The sequence below is a fragment of the Lutzomyia longipalpis genome, chromosome 1 (assembly GCF_024334085.1).
Source record: "Lutzomyia longipalpis isolate SR_M1_2022 chromosome 1, ASM2433408v1".
Taxonomy (NCBI): domain Eukaryota; kingdom Metazoa; phylum Arthropoda; class Insecta; order Diptera; family Psychodidae; genus Lutzomyia; species Lutzomyia longipalpis.
The window spans coordinates 20,201,556-20,222,600 of NC_074707.1; the positions used below are offsets into that span (position 1 = coordinate 20,201,556).

General features: G+C 36.5%; 5 protein-coding genes across 9 annotated transcripts in view; all 5 read left to right on the forward strand.

The window, feature by feature from the left end:
• Window positions 1-1,371: 1,371 nt before the first annotated feature.
• LOC129796883 (protein cereblon-like) lies at window positions 1,372-2,704 on the forward strand. Of its 2 annotated transcripts, none has more exons than XM_055839014.1 (4): window positions 1,372-1,501; window positions 1,648-1,883; window positions 1,950-2,127; window positions 2,188-2,704. In XM_055839014.1, exons 1-4 carry the CDS (start codon window positions 1,411-1,413, stop codon window positions 2,232-2,234), a joined length of 552 nt encoding a protein of 183 aa, XP_055694989.1. In that variant the 5' UTR covers window positions 1,372-1,410; the 3' UTR covers window positions 2,235-2,704. The 2 variants fall into 2 exon arrangements, with proteins under 2 accessions (XP_055694989.1, XP_055694990.1); XM_055839015.1 differs by having other exon boundaries at window positions 1,648-1,850.
• LOC129786971 (RNA guanine-N7 methyltransferase activating subunit) lies at window positions 2,248-2,544 on the forward strand. Its single transcript, XM_055822237.1, has one exon. It carries the CDS (start codon window positions 2,248-2,250, stop codon window positions 2,542-2,544), a length of 297 nt encoding a protein of 98 aa, XP_055678212.1.
• Window positions 2,705-2,747: 43 nt separating the features above from the next.
• LOC129796835 (zinc finger HIT domain-containing protein 2) lies at window positions 2,748-4,014 on the forward strand. Its single transcript, XM_055838951.1, has 2 exons — window positions 2,748-2,859; window positions 2,920-4,014. The coding sequence occupies exons 1-2, from the start codon at window positions 2,828-2,830 to the stop codon at window positions 3,977-3,979; spliced, it is 1,092 nt and encodes a 363-aa protein (XP_055694926.1). The 5' UTR covers window positions 2,748-2,827; the 3' UTR covers window positions 3,980-4,014.
• A 347-nt stretch (window positions 4,015-4,361) lies between these two features.
• LOC129796808 (probable citrate synthase 1, mitochondrial) lies at window positions 4,362-11,451 on the forward strand. The gene is made up of 4 exons (XM_055838900.1): window positions 4,362-4,615; window positions 8,088-8,249; window positions 9,362-9,721; window positions 9,807-11,451. The coding sequence occupies exons 1-4, from the start codon at window positions 4,568-4,570 to the stop codon at window positions 10,641-10,643; spliced, it is 1,407 nt and encodes a 468-aa protein (XP_055694875.1). The 5' UTR covers window positions 4,362-4,567; the 3' UTR covers window positions 10,644-11,451.
• A 695-nt stretch (window positions 11,452-12,146) lies between these two features.
• LOC129796238 (spectrin alpha chain, non-erythrocytic 1) overlaps window positions 12,147-21,045 on the forward strand; it is a 35,663-nt gene continuing 26,764 nt past the window's right edge. For all 4 annotated transcript variants that reach the window (XM_055838026.1, XM_055838050.1, XM_055838034.1 and 1 more), the window contains exon 1: window positions 12,147-12,839. In XM_055838026.1, coding sequence (XP_055694001.1) covers window positions 12,800-12,839 — 40 coding nt within the window. In that variant the 5' untranslated portion in view covers window positions 12,147-12,799. The remainder of the gene's footprint in view (window positions 12,840-21,045) is intronic.

Here is a 21,045-nt window from a genome sequence, read left to right on the forward strand (position 1 = left end):
AAGTGATAAAAATTGTACCGATCAGTGGCCATAATACATAAACTGTTTGTTATGGCCACAATGTCCATTTTTATTGCAATAATATAATCACAAACAGGGGCGGTTTTGTCCAAAAGATTCACACAGAAAAAATGGAAAAGTAACGTAAGCATTTTCCAATTCTAAAGGAAGGAAATGTGAGAAATTCATAAATTCATTCTACATTTCAATTCAAAAAAAATTGCACAAACTCCATTTAAAAACCTCAAGATCAAAATGGCGGTCGTTTTCATGTAACCCACTTTTTTTGCTTTCTGGGTTTTTCTAGGACGCTTCGAAGACTTATAGGGAGCTTTAGGGGTGATTTGGGGGCAGAAATCGTGTTTTTATGCACATTTTTAATTATTTTACGGCTTCAGGCGCCCTATCTCGCCGAAAAAGTTAGATTGACGGAAATTATAAATTCAAATACGCGATATTGACGGTTGGGCATTTCAAATTTTTTCCTAAAAAGTCAATAATTTTCCGCTTTTGAAGCAATTTTTCCATTTTCCCAGCTTCTTTGTCCACTTTTTAGAGTTTTTCTGCTATTTTTTTTTGGCAAAAAATGCGATTTTTCGGATTTTTCCCATTTTTGGTGTACTGCGCCAAACCAAATATGGCGGCTGTGGGAAGAATCAATTTTCTCTGCTCCTACGCAATTTTCTAGCTTTTCCTGCCGCAGAGGGGTTTGCGGGGGTGGAGGACATTTGTTCCAGGGGGTTTCGTGGTTTTCTGAGGGGTTTTTCGGGGGAGTTAATGCGGGGGGAAAAGCCGCCGGCAGTTTTCGTTTTATACTTTTTACACGACTTTTTTTTCCCCGGAACTAATTTTTTTGAACTTTCCGTTTTTTCGCCGCCAATCAACGCGGCGTTGCCCCCCGCAACCGGAAAACCTAATTTCCCCGGAAAAGGTGGAAAACGTGAGAAAATTGTGATTTTTAGCGGTTCTCGTGAAATGAAAGGAACGAAAGGAATGAAATTTACAGTTCTCGTTGAAAAGTTGGATAAATTCAGGGGGATGCCCAACTCCGAGAAATCAGTACTTTTAGTGAGGCAGCAGGTTCTTCCGATCAAAATAAGGGATCAGTTTGCACAATTCCACTTGCAATCGAAAGTACATTTAATTAGCTTTCGATTGATCCCTATCTCATTATCGAAATAACATTATTAATATAAAAAAAGTTAAAGTGTTTCTCGGGAATCGGTCGAGATTGAGCGAGATTCGAGAATTCCTCATACATTTTGTTCAACAAAAAGTGACTTTTCTTCACTGAAAATGAGGTTAAACCATCCCCTTGGATAAATTCGATAAATTCAAAGTTCATTCTTGGCGTAAGCAGCGCCCTCACCTCTCATTGTGGTTAAATCTTTATCGCGATGAAAACTCGCAATGAAAACTCCGGATAAAATTTTAATTGAATTAATTTTGCTTTTTTGTGCGTACAATTTGCAAGCAAACGAAGAAGAAACCCTAATTAAAGGTACGTTCCGTCTGTTTCAGTTGAAATTTCCATAAAACCTTCGAAAGGACAAAAATTAAGGGATTCAGTGCATTTCCTAACCTAAAAAAACCTTTTGACGTGTGATTTTGAGGAAAATGCTATTGAAACTAAATTATTTTCTACAGATTTCCTAATCTGCCGGGCATGCGGAAATGATGTGGCAGTAACAAACTTTTTCCTGCACAAACTCAGCCCACAGGCAAAGTACGCCGCGAACGAGACACTCTTTGATGACCAGAAGACGCTTGTGCAGGAACTTGAGAATCCCTTTGGTATACGCTACCGTGTTGTGCTCCTGAGACACGCAACGTGTGCCCAGATCGATAGTGTACAAATCAATGATATTTCTGAAACACTTGAGGTACAGGGAATGCCGATAGGATGAGTGATGGCTAATGTTGTGATTCTTTTGCTATTTATCTTGCAGTGGAGCAACTACTTCTCCTGGTTTCCCGGCTACGCATGGAAGTTGTGTCTTTGCAGCAAGTGCGGAACACATTTGGGGTGGATGTTTGAGCCAATAGAGACAGCTACGGATTCTCAGGCACTTCCTACGAAGGACGGTTTCTACGCAATTATCCTGCCTAATATTATCACAGAATCATGTAAGTTTTCTCCTTTTCCACAAGAGTTCCTTTCTTTAAAAAAATATTTTTTTGTCTCAGTTGTAAATTCCCTGTTGATGCGTGAAAAGATCTTGAGAGAAAATTAAGTTCGTGAGCAATATGGTCGATCCACACCGCCACATCCGGAACCTCACGGAGGAGCAGAAGCAATTTCTGGAAGAATGTGAAAAGGAATTTACCCACCGCTTCACTGAACGTGACTCTGAATTCGCTGAATTCCTTAAGCGTGAACCCCGTGAGTCGCCTATTGTGGATCCCTGGATGATGGGGCATTCCAATCGAAATCATGGGCATCGAAATGATAATTACCAAAGAGATGGGCGATATAGGAGTGGCAGGAATGACTACAGAGCACATGGGCGTAATTACAATCAACACTACTCTCGCAGATATTAGCCATTTGATTAAATTGACGGATCCCCTGATAACTTCCGGATAGTGGAGTAAAAAAAAAGAAAGATTAAAGAAAAAATGTAAATACGATTGTTCTGAAAATTCGTATTGAGATGCAAAAGCATCAGACTGTGTAAATAAAAGGATTTAAATACTAAACAAACATTTGTAGCTTTAAATTAATTAATTTCTAATAATTCCACTTTCATGCAAATATTTGTGAGGTTATGTCATTCAGATGTTTATGTTTTGTTGTGCGTAAAACGAATGAGTTTGTGGGAAAATAATGTCCTCCATGGAAAAGGATTTTTGTGAGCTGTGAGTTAGATAAAACACTGCAAGGATTCCTCTTTTAATCCTTTGTAAAATATATTCCAGATGCACGAAGGAGAAAGCAAAGTATTCCTGTCCAAGATGCAATCTCCTCTATTGCTCTGTTCCATGCTACCAAAGCCAGGCACATCTCCAGTGCTCTGAGAACTTCTACCGAGAATGCATTGAGGAAGAGATGGTTTCGACGAAAAATCCCAGCGAGATTGGAGAATCAACTAAGAAAATGTACGAGATTCTCAAAAGGATGAAGCACTTGGATGACAATGGCGAAGAAGATGATATTGAGGAGATTTTCAATCCATCTCTCAATGAGAGCAGTGGGGAGAGTGATTTGGATTCAGACGACGATACCCCAGCTGCTGATCTTGCCTGCCGACTCGATGGAGTTGATCTCAATGATCCGGAAGCTGTGTGGAGTAAGCTGACAAAAGAGGAACAGCAGGAATTTGAATCAATAATCAATGCTGGTGATATTACAAATCTCGTTCCTGTGAATACCCCGTGGTGGGTAAAATTGAGCGAAGAGAAGCTGGTTAGAGAAGCATCATCCGTGGAAGAGTCAAATCATCCAGAGATACTCAGCAACATTAGGAACTTCAAGGAAATTTCCCGAATAACTCCTGCCCCGTGTGTTCGTCACAATCTTACAAATATCCTGGCAGCCTATGCCTTCTCTGTGCGCTACTTCAACGGAGATTACGTGAATAATCCTCAGGAATTTGCTGGACTCCTTGCAAACATTTCCGGGAATATCAAATGCAATGCTAACTATGATTCAGATCTTCTTGCCATTGAATCCGTGGCACATGAAGCTCAAAATGAGGGTATTGCTCTGGACAGTGAGACCAAACGGGCACTGCAGGAAGATGTGGAAATGATTCTCCGGAAAAGTCCTCAAAATATTGCCGTCCTGGCAGCTCTATCGGACATCCACAGAATCCTGGCATCAGCAAAAAAGCCAAAAGAGAAGGAAAAATCATCATCGGGAGTATTTTCGAAGAAATTCATCGATAGGGCAGGATTGAAGGAAATTGAGCAATCCCGCATTAGAGTTTATTTGAAGAAAATTGAGTTTTTCTTGGCCTTTTCCAAGGACATTCTATAAAAAAATAAATTATTTAATTTTTAATATGCTAAAAATATATGAAAAGGGTAATTTTTGATGGATTGATAAACCCCTTCTAAACTCCCTCATAGAAAAACGAGATAGCATGAGAAAAATACATTCTTCTCACTCTGGCAAAGTAAGAAAAACTGAAAGTGTGAGGGAGACAGTATCAGTGGTGTGCACCGTCTCATTTTCTCTTCAACGAAATGTACCGAAAAATAGTAGTGGTGGCTTTTGGAACTACATTTAGGGCGCCAATTTCAAAAAGTAGTAAAAAAAAAATCATGAATTTTATATGGGGGCTACCTGAAGGGGGGCTCTGGGAGGAAAATGAATGCCGTTGGTAAAAACCGCCTGATACAAGGAGCCTCTGTACCAAATTTCATCGCGATCAGACCAACGCACGGTGTGGAAATGCATTGCTGAACAGAAACGAAATTATAGACAGAGCTTTTTTTTATTATATAGACGAGATGGAGTTGCCACACGCGCTTAGTTCGCCTCAGACGGAGAAGCGAGAAGGATTTCACTGCTGAGTTGGAAAATCAATTTTTGGTGTGAATTTCTTTAATTTCTTGCCCAATTATGGCTCTTTCGCGTATGTCTTGTTTCCGGTTAGCGACATCGCAGCAGGTTAGTGATGAGAAATTGTTTTAAAAAATATTTTCAAAGCTTTGGTGGATTTTTTTCTGCTTCTAAGAAAACTCACTCGAAAAAAATCAATTATTGGAGAGGGGCGGAGAGGGGAAGTGGCGCGTGGGGCCCCATACGTCCGGAACGCTCTCCACGCTGCTCTAATCGCGGTTTTCCGCTTGTGAAAAAGGGTTTGGAGGTGACTGGGCATGAAAAGTCCGCGGGCACATTACATAACGAGGCCAAATGAAGTGCGGCGGCAGATTCTTGGGGTGGTGGGGAAAATTTTTCATATAAATTACATTAGTACCCCACTTGCAATTGAGACGAAATCAGCATAAAAACACATTAAAGGGGGTGCTGGAGAATGAGGAATTCGTGCAGTGAAAGTGCCCTTGAGTATCCGTAAAATACCCCCCGAATTTCCCATCGCGTGGAAAAGCTCTCAACGAGAATTTGCCAACCTGTCATTTTTTTCTACGCTATACCTTTGATTACATTCAATACACCCAATGAAGCGTCGTCAATGGAAAAGTAGGCGCGAACGTCAACAATGCCTGGTGGAGAACAAAAAAAATAAGGAGTTCCTGACCAAATGATCTCAGTGGGCAAATGGCTGCGTGAGAAAATACGTGCCATTATTTTTAGCAACTGCACTTACTTAACCTCCGCGTGATTATATCATCACACCAAGGAGAAATTTGGCGGCTTTATCAGTTTTGTATGCTATGTGTAGTTGATTTTGCGCTTTCGACCGGGGATTATGGGGGTTTCCGTGCCGGGTAGAAAAATAATTAAGAGTTCACATGATTCCCTCCTCCTCCTCCCAAGTCTCATAATCTGTTCTTGCTTCCCACCTTTCCCCCCCCCCAGCCCAAATAAACTTATCATCATGTGATCATTTATCGCCCAAATGGAGCAACAGAGCAGCAGAAAAAATTGTCTCACACAGAGATAAATGGGAAATTTTACCGTGGAAGATCAAGTTTAAGTTGAAAGTGAAATAATCTTTGCGTGTGGGAGTGGATTTGTTGCGAAAAAACGATCAGCTCTTTGTAGTAAATATGAGTAAATAGGTGTGCAATGTCAAGGTTAACACGGTGAGGACCGGTATGATGTTTGGGGAATTATTTTTTACGCGGCGTGTAGAAAAATGGTCATTAGTGTAAAGAAATGAGTTTACCCGGCTGGTGTTGACCACACTCATTAACTATGGATTTTTCATAATTTACCTTTGTTTTTTTTTAGAACTTTGCATGAGAATGATTAACACTTGCAAGGACACGAATTTCTAACTTCAAACTTTGAGCTCAATTTTTTTTTCTATTATAAAGAAAACGTTTTTCCAGATTTTCTTTTGACGAAATTCTAGTATTTGAAGTCGCCTATACATATAGATGTAAAATTTATCAAGATAAGTTGGATAGATTTTAATCTATGGTGGTTTAAAAAAGTCAAATTGGCAGCGATTACCAGTTTTGTCCTCCAAAGTGATAAAGGGCATTTCTCAGGATAATAATGGAAAGAAAGTTTTAGATTTATTTGCCGGCCGGGTAATTGTCAAATTTGTATACGCATGTAAGAAATTCTCTCAGTGTAAAGATTTGTTATCAAATTAGGTTTATTTAAAAATAAATATTATTACATAAAGAGAAATTAGCCGTATATTGTGAGTAGGTAATAAATTACACTTGCAGTCATGCATTTCACCTTAGACTCATCTAAATTGCAAAACGTTTAAATAAAGAACGAAGAAATGGAAAATATTCTCACAACTCGAACCAGTCTGGGGGGATATTTAACGAAGAAAATATTTATTTGTTAATTATGGAAATAATATTCAACCACTATTTCACTTTCAAATGACTCTGACTGTGTGGTGTTGCTTCAATTTCAAAGTTCATTGATATGCTCTATTTTTAGATAAAGTTTTTCTATTTAATTGAGTTGTTGCAAGGGAAGGACTAAAGGGCACCATGTACTTGAAGAGGTATAATATGTTTTTGGAATAATCTTATCTGATCCAAAAAATTATGTTGAGACCTTCAAGTACATAGAGCTTTAACTCCAAACTTATCATTTAGAGGAATTAAAGTTCGTCTTATGTACAAAAAAAAAATCCCCTAAAGAGCCAACATATTTATGAATATTGTAGGAAAAATAATAATGTAGGAAATGAATATTGTTTATGAATATTCCTCGAAGAATCTGCATAATAAAATGCGCAAGAAATTGTATTTAAAATTCATTTATATGAGAGTTGATAAAAGAAAACAGTGCTAGTCGTGTGTGCCATATAAAAGTCACAAGAATTATATCTTTAGAATTAAGGACACAAAATGTACAATTTATTTTTATCTACGTGTCTCACAGCGTCAACAAACGCACATTTATTCATTTTATTATTTTATGTACCTCCTATACGTTGAAATGAGGCCTCTCGGGCTTTTATATTGTGCGAGAGATTTTTCTATCTTGCATGTTGTTTTCGTGATCTTTTTGCATTGACAGTGAAAAATTTGAGCCAAGGTTTGTTGTGCAATCCATAAAATGTGCTAAAAAAACCAGTCAAAAGAAACATGGATTAAAATCCATTTGGTGGGAGAAGCAAAAAAAAAAAGCTCACAATGGTGTGGCGTAAGAGATTAAAAGAGGATGAGATACAATAGAGAAAAATTCGTGACAAATTTATCAATAGATTTAGATATTTTACCTGTGCGCGCAAAGTGAAAAATAAATTTCAGCACATACATAGAAATTTTCAGGTGGTCACCTTCAATTTATATTGCCCATGAATTAAATGACGAAGGTCTCGTGATTTCTACACATGCACTGTACAATAGATATTGCCTTTAGGTGATAGATTTGGGTGCAAGGGACGATACTCACCTTGCTAATTACTTGTTTTTTCAACTCTTCTCTTACCCAATTTCTTTATTGGTTTCTCCTGTTTTTAGTTATTGATTTAACCCTTTTGCGTTCTTTGGGTCATACTGAGACAAATATGTGAAACATTAAATTTTGCCAAATTTTGATGAATTTTATTGTTGTTCCAACTTATAAATACGTTCAAATTACATAAGACATGAAAGGGTTAATTACTCCTCGTATGCACTATTGTTCGTATATTTCACTGAAACATTTTTCACAGTGATGTTTCGTAGTAAAATTTAATAATTCTAAACTAAATCCGCTCAAAGCTATCAATAAGAAAGGGAGAAAGCTAATTAAAAACGATCTGATTCGTTAAATAATAAAATATTAAAATAAATACCTTTTTTGTACAATATAATGAATTTTTATTTTAAATTCGCGCCTCTATCGAACGTTTCATGAAACATAGATTACGTTTCATAAATTGGAAACTTTATAAATTGGCGGGAAAGTCAAAAAGGCAAAAAAATATCTAAAAAATTAAAAACTAATTAATTTACAAAAAAAAACTATAAAATAAATAATATTTTTTTTGCAGAAATTTGTACCTGCAATACTGACATGCGTGAGAAATATTTCTGCAGACAATACGGATCTCAAGGCAATTCTGTCTGAGAAGATCCCTCGTGAGCAGGAAAGGGTGAAGAACTTCCGAAAACAGTATGGCGCCACAAAGATGGGTGAAGTCACCGTTGACATGGTAAGTGATTGAGTTATTTAATTAATTAGTTATGATGTGAAAGGGGGAGAAGAGAAAAAAAACTATTATCAAATTTCAATTGAAACCAATTGGCATATAGTGGTGGTATAGTGCACCCAATGATCTCTATAGGCGTGTGTCGTGAAGCCTTACTACTGCTGTGTATACCCCTCAATTTAATAATTCGATTGAGCATCATGCCAGCAATTCAATTGAAACCACTTGACAGAGATAAACTAAACAATCTGGCGCAAGTGGGGGAGTTGCTTTCATACTATGTACTATAACAAGTGGATTATGTAGAATGGGGGAGAAATGACAAAATGTGGGTGTGTTTTGTGTGTCACGACCTAAATTGTGACCTTGACTGCGTCATATATTTGTGGTCAGATTGATGTGGAACCAGGCCGATGAGACATTTTGTATGAATGTACGTACAATTCCAAATTGATCAATTTGTCACAATTGATGCTCCCTATCTGACACCACGACGTGTTAAATTCAATTAAATTTGCCGGTAAAAATTTCCTCTGTTGTGTGTAAAGATATGCAAAATCACACTGAATGGAAGTTTCTCGTTTAAAGAGAGCACGTGGTTGATTAATTCTTCTGGAATGAATTTAAAAAAAAATCATTGAAACTGGAATATTTAAATACATCTCTAAATGACGATCACACGATTTATCGATAGAGACGTAACGTGAGATGATTTTTGCATGAATCAATGGGGTGATGAATAGCGTGAAATATCTATTCTGTCGGCGGTCACCGGCTCTACGAGGATTACTCTCTTATCACTTATAAAAAAAACCTGCGATGAGTCTCAATTGCTGCCAATGGTGTGCGCTGTGATAACCTTAGCGTACGCCTAGAGATTCAATTTTTTATTTATTCGGAGCATCAGACAACTCTCTTAATTTCCTCATCTTATCAATTTGTCATCAATTTACATAATTGCATTGAATGTTTTATGCTAAATTTTAATTTATTAAATTAAGAATAAAAATTGAATAAAGTTTGTAGACCTGATGAAGGGATATGAAGCTTTCGAAACGTTAAACTTTACACAAATACTAAATAATATAATTTTGTTTCCTTTAAAAAATTAATAGATGTACGGCGGTATGCGCGGTATCAAGGGATTGGTGTGCGAGACATCTGTTTTGGATCCTGATGAGGGAATTCGTTTCCGTGGACTCTCAATTCCAGAGTGCCAGAAGGTGTTGCCAAAGGCAAAGGGTGGCAGTGAGCCACTCCCTGAGGGTCTCTTCTGGCTCCTCATTACTGGGGATGTCCCAACGCAGGGACAAGTTGAGGCGCTGTCGCGTGAATGGGCAAATCGTGCTGCTTTGCCATCCCATGTGGTTACCATGCTTAACAATTTCCCATCAACCCTCCATCCAATGTCACAGCTATCGTGTGCCGTGACTGCCCTCAATTCTGAGAGTAAATTCGCCAAAGCATATTCCGAGGTGAGGCTTCTTTCTGTATACTGTTGTTGTAAGTGTTAAATCAGCTCAAGTTATTTAACATTGTTTTTTCAACATTATTTTTCAGGGTGTACATAAGAGCAAATATTGGGAATATGCCTATGAAGATAGCATGGATTTAATTGCAAAATTGCCCGTTGTTGCAGCCACAATCTACCGCAATACGTATAAGGATGGCAAGGGAATTGGGGCGATTGATACGAAGAAAGATTGGTCAGCCAATTTCACAAGTATGCTTGGCTATGACAATGAAACCTTCACGGAACTCATCCGCTTGTACCTAACGATCCATAGTGATCACGAAGGTGGCAATGTGTCAGCACACACCGTCCATCTTGTGGCATCTGCTCTCAGTGATCCGTACTTATCCTTTGCCGCTGGTATGAATGGTCTGGCGGGTCCACTCCATGGTTTGGCAAATCAAGAAGTACTTGTGTGGCTGCAGAAGATGATGAAGGAGTTGGGTAATGATTTGAGTGAGAAGAATATTAAGGATTTCATCTGGAAGACACTCAAATCCGGGCAAGTTGTACCTGGGTATGGGCATGCTGTACTGAGGAAGACAGATCCACGGTACCAGGTACAGCGTGAATTTGCTCAGAAGCACTTACCTGACTACCCACTCTTCAAGCTTGTCTCCACCATTTTCACTGTTGTCCCACCAATTCTCACGGAATTGGGTAAAGTGAAGAACCCATGGCCCAATGTTGATGCCCATTCAGGTGTCCTCCTCCAGTACTACGGACTCAAGGAGATGAACTACTACACTGTTCTCTTTGGCGTTTCACGAGCTCTCGGTGTGCTCGCATCTCTTGTGTGGGATCGTGCTCTTGGTCTTCCCATTGAACGTCCAAAATCCTTCTCCACAGATGCCCTCATGAAGGCTGTTGGAGCGTCCAAGTAAAGTCACCATCGTCACCACAATTTGCCCTCCGTGCAAGTGAGCTAAACCCACAACGCGTGATCCCCCAGAATTGACCACAAATTGGGCATTGAGGTATTTTTTTTTATTAATATTATTATTTCACAAGTGATTAAAAATTATTAAAGAATTCGCCACATTTAACGAGGCATCATACAATACGAATACAGTGGGATTAATAAACAAAAATCAATCAATGAAAGAAAAAAAAAATACCTACATACTTACAAAGTTAAGGATATTTGTCTCATGAAGAACACACTGAGAATTACTTAAAAGGAAGAAAAGAAACTTAATAATTTAAAGTAAAAAAGACTAATTAAAGAAAAAAAAATCACATCGAATTCTTTAAATAGAAAAATTGTAAAGATAAAAAAAATCAAACAGCATTGAAATCCTTCGAATTCGACGTGGAAATGTGCAAATTTTTATTTTTTTTCTGGTGTAATAAACATCATAAATTATGCTACAGATTATATTATGAAAGAAAAACTATGCTAAAGGATGAAAAAAATCAGGAACTATGTAACATTGTGTTTAATATTTATTTAAGAAGAAGATGTTTAAGTGTAAAAGATTTTATTTAAAGAATGAAAAAGTAATGAGAAGTTAATGAAAAAAATATATTTGATGGAAAATCTGGAGCCACCTTACAAAGAAATAATAAATTTTAACCCACGCGAGTCCTTCTTTTGTAAAAAATAATTAAATAAATTGATATGCCGAACGCTAAGTATTCACAGTTGATTTGTAGTGTTTAGAAGAGACAATAAAGTGGTTTAAAAAGAGAGATTTTACTTTGGGGCCGTGTTATTTGTGTAAGTGTCTTTTGAGTAACATTCGATTTTGGCTTAACCTATCAGAAGGACCATTGGACATTGGACCAGAAGTTACCGTTTCTACAAAAAGTTGGGCAAGCTCCCTTCCGAACGAACTATTCAAGCATGACATTCCAAAATCAATGCAACACCTGAAATGACAGAAGTTACACTCCGTGCTCTGAAAATGAAGATTGATTAAGAAAAATCTACTGGAAAAGCACACATTTGACTAATTTAAAGAAAAAAGTTAGAAGACCTAGCTACTATTTGAATCCTAGTTTGTTCAAATCGGTTAACTACAACCCGAGATATGCTCAAAAATGTAGTTTTATTCACTATTGGTTTATTAAAATGGCTGCCATGACCGAACCGCTTGACCGATTTTCAAAAATTTAGCAGTTTTTGAAAGATATGAAATGTACCTTTTCAAAACTGGTAGATTTTTTAAAATCGGTTCAACACAACCGGAGATATATTGGCTTGAAATTTGCCTTTTGCTCATCCGGAAACTTTTGGCGGGTAGTGTACGTGTGTGATATACGTTAGGAGTTTTACTACATTACACGTACTGTATACGGTATACATTACATTAGCATTTCTTGTAATGCCTCTATAAGACATGGAATACCAACTGGGGTACCATTTTGTGTACCATGTAAGAAATCAGTTAGCAACATTTCTGGTTGAAGTGTAGACGTACGGCGGCTGCGCGAAGAAAAGGCGGAATTTTTTGTATTTTCCGGTGGAAATGTTGGGAAATTGTATGTGAAAAATATTTGTGGGTATCACCGGGATGGCGTGAGTGAAGAATTTGGTGGAAAAACAAGTAAATTCCCAGAGAATTCAGGATATAGGGAGGAGTAGCAATTTCCATACCAATACAACTAAACCATAAATTCCGTTAGTTGGTGGATTTTTGTGTTGTCGCGCTCTTAAAAAATAAATGCTACGTGGTCTCTTGGAGAGTAGCCACCACCAAGAATAAAGTATCCAGTGGTGCAGATCAGTTGTCCAGGACGTGCTGTGTGTGTGTCTGTGGAAGAGGAAAATTGTGGAATTTTCATGCGCGTCCCGTTTGTGGACGCGAAGTTGAGGATCGCGCGAAGATCACTGTGGGATCGCAGGTGAATCAGTGTGCGTGTTTGTGTGTGTCCGGGAGTTTGTGATGATCCCCACATTCCGGAGATCAAACTAACGAGGGCACCCCATTGTTGGCATATTTTCCGCATCAGACGCGGCGGCCTTCATTCATTGTTTTGGGGGGATATACTGGAGCAGCAACAGCTTTAAAAAAAATCCGTAAAATTCAGCCTAAAAATGTTTGAATTCGAGAATAATGTGTGGACAACACAGATCGGTGAGTTTTCCCGCTTTCCAATCTCTTCTCTTCTCTTTTTTTGTGGAGCCTCTCTTGCCACCTGAAGAACTTTTGCATTCTATTAATTTTATAGATAAAATAAAAAACGGAAAATTTGCATAAATCCATTCTCTTGACCGTTTGGCATTTTCATTCAACAAGCCCAACAAACTCTTCTCTTTTGCAAAATAATAATACACAAAAAAATGTTATTTACATAAAAAGCCTCGCGCAGATTCTGCGGAGAGATTTCTGATCGTATGGGGGTCTGTTGTATGTGTCGCCTCCCCCCTTCCTCTTAAAAAAAAGAGACACTTTGCTGGTGGAGAGACAACAGCCGAGAATGAAAATGAAGACTTTTCGGTCAAGTGTTGGTGTGTTGTGAAATATCACACGGAGAACAACCTTCGAAACCAGTGGAACCGCAATAAAATTCCATTTATGAAATATACTGAAATGAGAAAATACCCCCAAAGGCCTGTCGCTATGCCTGTCAGATGTCTCCAAATGAGATTCTTTCATTCTGTGTGAGTCAAGTAGTGATCTTCCTCGAAGATGCCTCGAAAGATGCGATCGCACGATCATGCGTGAAGATCGCCTAGTTAGTAAATGAAAATGATGATGATGAGTAAATGAGTAAATACAGTGATGATTAGGACGTATGATTAATACTTGGAATACTTTACTGACTCTATATTGGCCACCATGGTCAATTCGGAAGTTAAATTAGTCATTGCGATCGAATCTATTGCAATTTATGAGTCAGAGATCTATTAGAAAATTCAAAGATCTTCTGATAAAACTGCCTTCACAAGGTAGGCACTAGGTGAAGTGAAATTCAGTTCATTAACCAATGAAATCACAGCTAAGATCTCTTGCTGAAATGTTAATAAAGAAAAAGAAGAATTAGTTATTCTCTGATTGGTTGATGGACTCGATAAGAGTATTCATTGACTGATTTCCAACTGATTTTACTTGTGAGGTGGAACTTAACTGCAAACTTGAATTGAATGGATTATAATTTAAAAATAAAACAACGTGCAATATATCTTTCCATCAAGAGAGCACTTTTGTTATTCTTTGAGACAGTTAAGTGGGGATAGAAGAAGTACTTGAATTGTAGCAGGCAACTCTGAACCAGTAGTGGCTCAATTGATAAAATATTGTGTGCTGGCAATGTGCAGGGGAAACGTACAACAAATGAGATGAGAGAAAGAAGAAAAAAAAAGTCTCGTGTAGCAGATATAATTTCTCAATGGAAGATTGAAGAAAAGAAGTGCAAGCGAGAGAAAGAATCATGTCATGGGATGTGTTACAATTTCGGTGTTGAGGTCATCACGGTGATGCGTTGCTGTTGTCTTTCTGCAGCAGCTATACCGACTCTCTCTCCGTGCAGTGCAGCCCTAATAAAATTTAATACATTATGTTGTATATGTTATATACATGGAAATGAAGAAAAATAGTGTGTGAGAGGCAGCTAAGGAATGTGGTTGAAAAACGCAATAAAAAGAAATTAAGAGAGTGAGAGAGATTCCAACAAATCAGGCAAGATTGTGCGGGGAGACATTGGAAGAAGAAGCGCGCGCGATTTGATGGTGTACCTCTGTTGAGATGCAAGCAGTTGCACAAGAGATGGCTTGTGTGCATTTTTGCTTACTATAGTGGCAATTCAACCTTTTGAGGAACGGCCATTGCGCGATCTTCTATTGATGACATCTCTTTGGGGGATTTTATATTTTGCCGAGATGTGCAAGATTTTGTACTCTCTCAGGCCATCAACCGGTTCCGTAATTCAGCAGTTTCATTCCTTAGCATGGCACAAACTTCTTATTCATTGCTGCACGCACAACCAGACGATCAAAACACGATCATAGGGCGCGCGCACGAGGTGATGGAGTTTTCTTCCTCACGGCGATTATCACTTCTCTTATTTTCTTCTCATGTCTTTAATGTTTTTTTTGCACCACACGTTTTCTTAATTAAGTATGATAATTTATAATTTTTAATATAAATTCATTTTTCTTGTTCTCTCATCATTCTTATGGTTAATTGAGAAAACCATTAGAATCATGACGTGGTTGATTCTGCAACAATTCTGTTTCTTTTTCAATAAAACTTGAAAATATAAAAATGATCTTCAGGTGTTTTCTTTGAAAATCTCTGCAAATCCATGAATTTCCATAAAATAATAAGCTTTAACTTTATTTATTTTTATTAGAAGCGATCCACACACAATAAATCCCATCTAAAACGCTAATTCAATTTGATTTCTTCCGGAAAAGAAACAATGAGAACATTTCTTTTTTATTTATTTATTGGTGTTCTTAACTGTGCTGCAGTCGAGTGACGGTGAAAGAGTAAATAAATATTATGTACACGTAAATACATATAGGATTACATAAATCAATAAGGAATTTCTAGTGAGGTTTAATTTTCACTCCAAATAGGGCTTCCACTCTTTCATCGTTTTATGGATTTTATGCACATTTCATGGTGAATATGTTGCGAAAAAGAATGAAAAAGAAAAGATTCGGGGTGACTGATATTTTCTTACAAAATCAGAATTATGTAATGAAAAAATCTTGAATTATATTGTAGAATGAATATTTTTATTGTTTAATTTTATATTTATTCTTAACACGTTTGGGATTGATAAAAATACGTGGAAATCATTTTTTACTTGAAGTGTAATAAATAAGACAATCACGTCGAAAATGTTTACCCGGCTGGTCCACACTCCACATTACTCTTATTTAAACAATCTATTCTTTTTTTACAAGATTAACGTCTTAACGATAGACTTAAGAATTTTCCTTTAAAAAACTAAAACAAATTAATATTTTTCAACTCATTCTTTGACTATTCTTACGGTGTACGTACTCACAATGTAATGGAGGCATGTGTTATGTGGATGTAGCATAACAATTCGTAGAAGAACGTGTATGTGTATGGTGATGGCCGCAAATAAATCTTCACAAATCAAATTGATCCTCCACCTGTCGCGGCTGAAAGACATTTATTTTATCGCTCTCTCAGGCAAAAAAAATTAAGTACCTCCACCTTTCTCTTTCGCGATTAAATAATAGTTTCCTTCTTAGATTTTTATTTTCTCCCAAACGAAATATTGTGTGTGAAGACGTTAAACGATGACTTTGGTGTGTAAAGATGAGTAAATTAAAGGTGTTCATGCTTCAAATAGCCACTATTGCAATTTAGGTGGTTTTGGTTCCAGATGAGAAGTACCAGAGAGTTCTTCTCGCGCGAGTTCAATTAGATGATTTTGCTTCTTTTATTGCTATATATCGTACGTGTGTTCGAGTCTGGGCTGGAAGATCTCCGTATAACATGGAAGAAGTGTGTTAGGAGATTACAATTTGCCATTTCGAGGAGCATTTCATCCATATCGCCATGAAATGCTTGGGAGAAGACCATCTATGCTCTAGCGAGATCCCAGAATATAGTGAATTGGAATGGGTTCTTTATGTATATATGTACATAGCTGTAGACTTTAGAGCGTACAGTGTGAGTCTACCAGAATAATTCTTTCGTGAGGCCGTTGAGTGAGAGAGTTATTCCTCTGCCATTTTATTTATGCGAAATTCCATCTGGTCGATTGCACAGAGTCTCTCTTCTGGGGGGAGCTTTTGGCTCGCGCGATCGTACGTTTATGTAGTTCTTTTTCTATCTTTTTTTGTTCTTCGTCATCATACAACATACTCTCCCTCCCTATCTAGAAACAAAATTTCCCGTATACTCAAACATTTCTGGGTGGTGTAGTGTTGGTATCTTTGCACCAAAGTCTTTGCAAATATTTTAATATTATACAAAATGTTCCATTAACTTTTTTTTTGTGTGTATAATGTACATAATACGCGATTTTTTTTACATTATATAATGTACATAAAAGGAAAAAAAGAAATAAATTGTCTCTTTTCTGCCTTGTGGCCGCGCCAAGATCTTTCTGGTCTTTTCTTACGCGCATCAAGTGGCATGTCTTAAGTATTAAAAGTCCACAAACTATGTGATATCTCTGAAAAAAAAAAGAGTTTTACTCCTCAATATCTTGTCGAGGGCAGCAAAAGCCAAACTCAAGTAATACGACCATCAGTGAAACTTTTCCTTCTTTTTTCTTCGTTTAATCTTACACTCCTCATTTATTATGAATATTTAATCAATTTGTATATTATTATTTTTCCTCAACTTTCCTATATCGGCATTTTATTGATGCGTGTTTTATATGCAGCATATTATGTATAGCATTGTTGAAAATCAAGTTCTTGGACAGATTCCAGTTGCTATTTTATATTTTGAATAATAAAAATATTTTCAATATATACCTACTATACATAATTTCCATACTTCACACACAACACATATCGTGGCTAACAGAGCCGCAAACAGCATGTACAAAGTGACGTGGTTCAGGTGTTTAAACAACAATAAAAAGTGTTAAACTTTTAGATAGTTGTCGTATTGAAACTCTAATGAATTTAATAGCTGTAGGTATAATAAATTGTCTTATAGGTAATTCTTTGGGCTACCTTTTACTCAATGATAAATATAATACGCTGGAAATATTTTTTTACGCGACATGTCAAAATATTGAATTAACCCGGCTGGTTCAAAGACTATTCTTTGTCGTAATTAGGACATTGATGTTAAAGAATAAAAGAAAGTTTTTAAACACTTGAGAAAGGACATTCTCTAGAAAAATAATTAATTTAACAATAAAGTATTTAATTTAGTCTCATAGCATAAAAGGAGAGAAAAATATATAAAGAATCTCTAAAGAAGAAACATCACAACCACCCACTCATTGCTCACAATGATGCTTTTTTGTTCATTTTTGCCTTTTTATTTGCCTCTTGTTGACGACATTGATTTTCAAATAAAATCATTGAAATTCTTGCTAAATGTCCATTTTGAATTCCATTCTCAATGGAAGAAAATGAACTCACTGTGAAATTATCTGACGAGTGGGGTATTATGTGTAGTTATATTGGTAAAAAAAATAAAGAATACGCATTGAAGAGATTCTGAGGTCATTCAGATTCAGATTCAGATTTTTATTTGAGGCGAATGCGTATAGTCGCTTTCATCCCACTGCGACCTGAAAGGTCTATTGTGGAAGGGTCCTCGGTTCTTTATCATCATTATCTGATATATATTGAAGATCGATATTGCCCAAGCCGAACGACAGCTCGCGGCAATTTCTTTCCTCATTGATCGGAATCGATCGCCAAAGGGTAGGCAAATGTTTCCATTCACCCTATCACAGAATCAACAAAGAGCGCTCAGAGGGTTATCATTTGTGAAACTGGATTTGTGTACAGATTGGAAAGTCATCTAGGTGTTACCTTTGCTATCTACACATAGTATTACAAAGAAGGGCGAAAGTGCCCAAATCGTTTCGGCCCTTCCTCATTTGAGGGGAAGGTAGATGGCGCATGAGGTCTTTTTAAGGAAATTTGGGGGTAAGCGAAATGCAAGGAGGACCTTCCTCCCTTTCATAAGATCATTTGCTTTCGAGCGCTCATGGTGATCACTTGAAGGGCCGCATGAGCTGAGCGTTTTTTCTATATGGACTTTTTTCTATATGAACTTTTTTCTGTATGAACTTTTTTTTGTACCTACGATGAGAGGGTTGTAGAAGAGGTGCACAAAAAAGGGCTGAAGGAAGAAAAATGTACACGGAGTTGAGTTCAGATCTTGCAACATTTTTGGTTGTACATGAGTGGGAATGAACAGAAATACATTTTCTTTCCCTTTTGCACAATGAGATCTTCCAAAGTCTCGAAGAACACAAATTTTGTCTTTTCGAGCAAAATTCTGCCTCAAACACGCTGGCTCACTCGACACGAGCTGATATTGTTACTAATGAATTTAAAATACTCGATATAAACTTTTATTTATATAAAAAAAAATTTAAAGGTTTTTTTCAATCACCTTTTGGGTCAACTTTGAATCAAAAATTTTCTTCTAAAGGTTAGTAAAATATTAATTTTGAAAACTCCGTGGAAATATTAGGTAAATTAAAAAAATATATAGGTACTTAATTAAAAATAAATAAATTCAAAAAACGAAATTGAATTTCTTAAAATATACCTAATAATTGATCAATATTTGGCTAGACCGGAATAATAGAAAAATTCTATTTGCGGATTTAACCCTCCGTATACTATGAGGGGCAGGTGACCAACCCTAGAGCTATACAGTGGGACCCCAGTACAACGACCACTTGGTTGAGCTACTCTCGCGCATTGAAAATAATGAGTGTAAAGAGTACATCCGAGTGGTCGTTGTACTGGGGTCCCACTGTATTTTGAATTACTACGCCTTAGTTCTTAGAGATATAGAACCAAGCTTTGAGAAATAAGTTTTTTGGTTATCTGAGATGATTGTGTAAAAATTTCAGGTCAATCCGACCACCAGAATAAAAGTTATAAGGAAAAAATATAAAAAGAGGGAATTCAAAAATTGTTGTAACAGTCAAAATTCCATTTTCTCTTCACTTTGTCACTATTAGTCTCTTTCTAGAAGATTCTAACCTTAAAAAATTATTGAAAAAAATCATCAAAAAATCCATTGAAAAATTTATTTTTGTGTTCAAAATGGATAAAAGACTTATTAGGGAGTACCAAGGAGTCTATTAAAGCTCATTTGACTGAAAGATTTTGCTTTTTTGCAAAAAATTCTATGGGGTCGGTCACCTACCCCATTGTAATGCACGTAAGTGTTTTGGTCACAGTACGGAGGGTTAAGGCGTTTAAAGAACAAAGTGAACAAAACTTTTTATAATTTTCAGCGATGTTTCAGCATAGTGCTACTTGGAATTTAGGATTTATAATTGTGTTTGAAGTAGTACATCGAGTACATCATTATGTTGAAAAGATAGTCAAATTAATATTTTAAGAATAAAAAAGAAGTTTTTTGAGGCTTCCAAAAATACTTTTCGCATGTTAAGAAAAAAATATTCTAAAATATTTTTCTTTTAGCGCTTTTTAAATCTTTATATTTCTTCATTAGCTGGGTAGTGCAGAATACGAAACGGATGAGTGGTTTTTACTAACTTAAAGGGATTTCTCAGTCAGTATAATTATTTTAATCTGAACATGTCACTTGGGGTGAATTTAGTCGCTAATGTAAACAGTATGGAGTCGCTTCGCTCCAATTGACCTCGTCTCGCTTCGCGGGGATTAGTTGCGCTTCGCGAAAATTTTAGATAAATTCTAAAATATTGGTAAAAATTAAGCTACTCGAATGTGGTTTAAAGGGAAATAAATACGGCTGTTTAAAATCTTCTGATATAAGAGGCCTCTGTATCAAATTTCATCACGATCGGTCAAACAATGTAGAGTTGTATAGCTGTACAGAATGGACGATTACCAACAAATAGACCTTTCTCTATTATATAGATAGGTATTTTCTAGCCTTCCATACCAAAAATATCATGGTAGATTTTGTATGCTTCTCTGTTTTAGTGGTTTGAAAAGTAAAATACTTAGTAACGGATTAACAGATGAGAAGTGAGATTAGAAACTGCAAATAATATCATAGGTGAAAAACCATTTCCAATGTCGGAAAATACCATCAACTTTATTTAAACCTCATATTCCCTCAAATGGCCTTTAAAAAATTCTAGGACGAAAATATCACATTAGATTGACCTATCGAGGAAAATATCTTGACTTAATTATTTATTATATAAAGTTTTCTGTCCGATAATCCATACAATTTCACACTTATAAATCCTAAAGATGCGACAAAAAATATGCCGAAACATCGCTGAAAAGTATAAAAGTTGTGTTCACTTTATTCGTTAAACTGACTAATAGAATTTATATTATTCTGGTCTATATTTTAATCAACTCAATTTTTTTAAATATTTTTTCTTTTATTTTACTAACCTTTAGAAGAAAATTTTTGATTCAAAGTTGACCCAAAAGGTGATTGAAAAAAACCTTTAAATTTTTTTTTATATAAATAAAAGTTTATATCGAGTATTTTAAATTCATTAGTAACAATATCAGCTCGTGATGAATGAGCCAGCGTGTTTGAGGCAGAATTTTGCTCGAAAAGACAAAATTTGTGTTCTTCGAGACTTTGGAAGATCTCATTGTGCAAAAGGGAAAGAAAATGTATTTCTGTTCATTCCCACTCATGTACAACCAAAAATGTTGCAAGATCTGAACTCAACTCCGTGTAC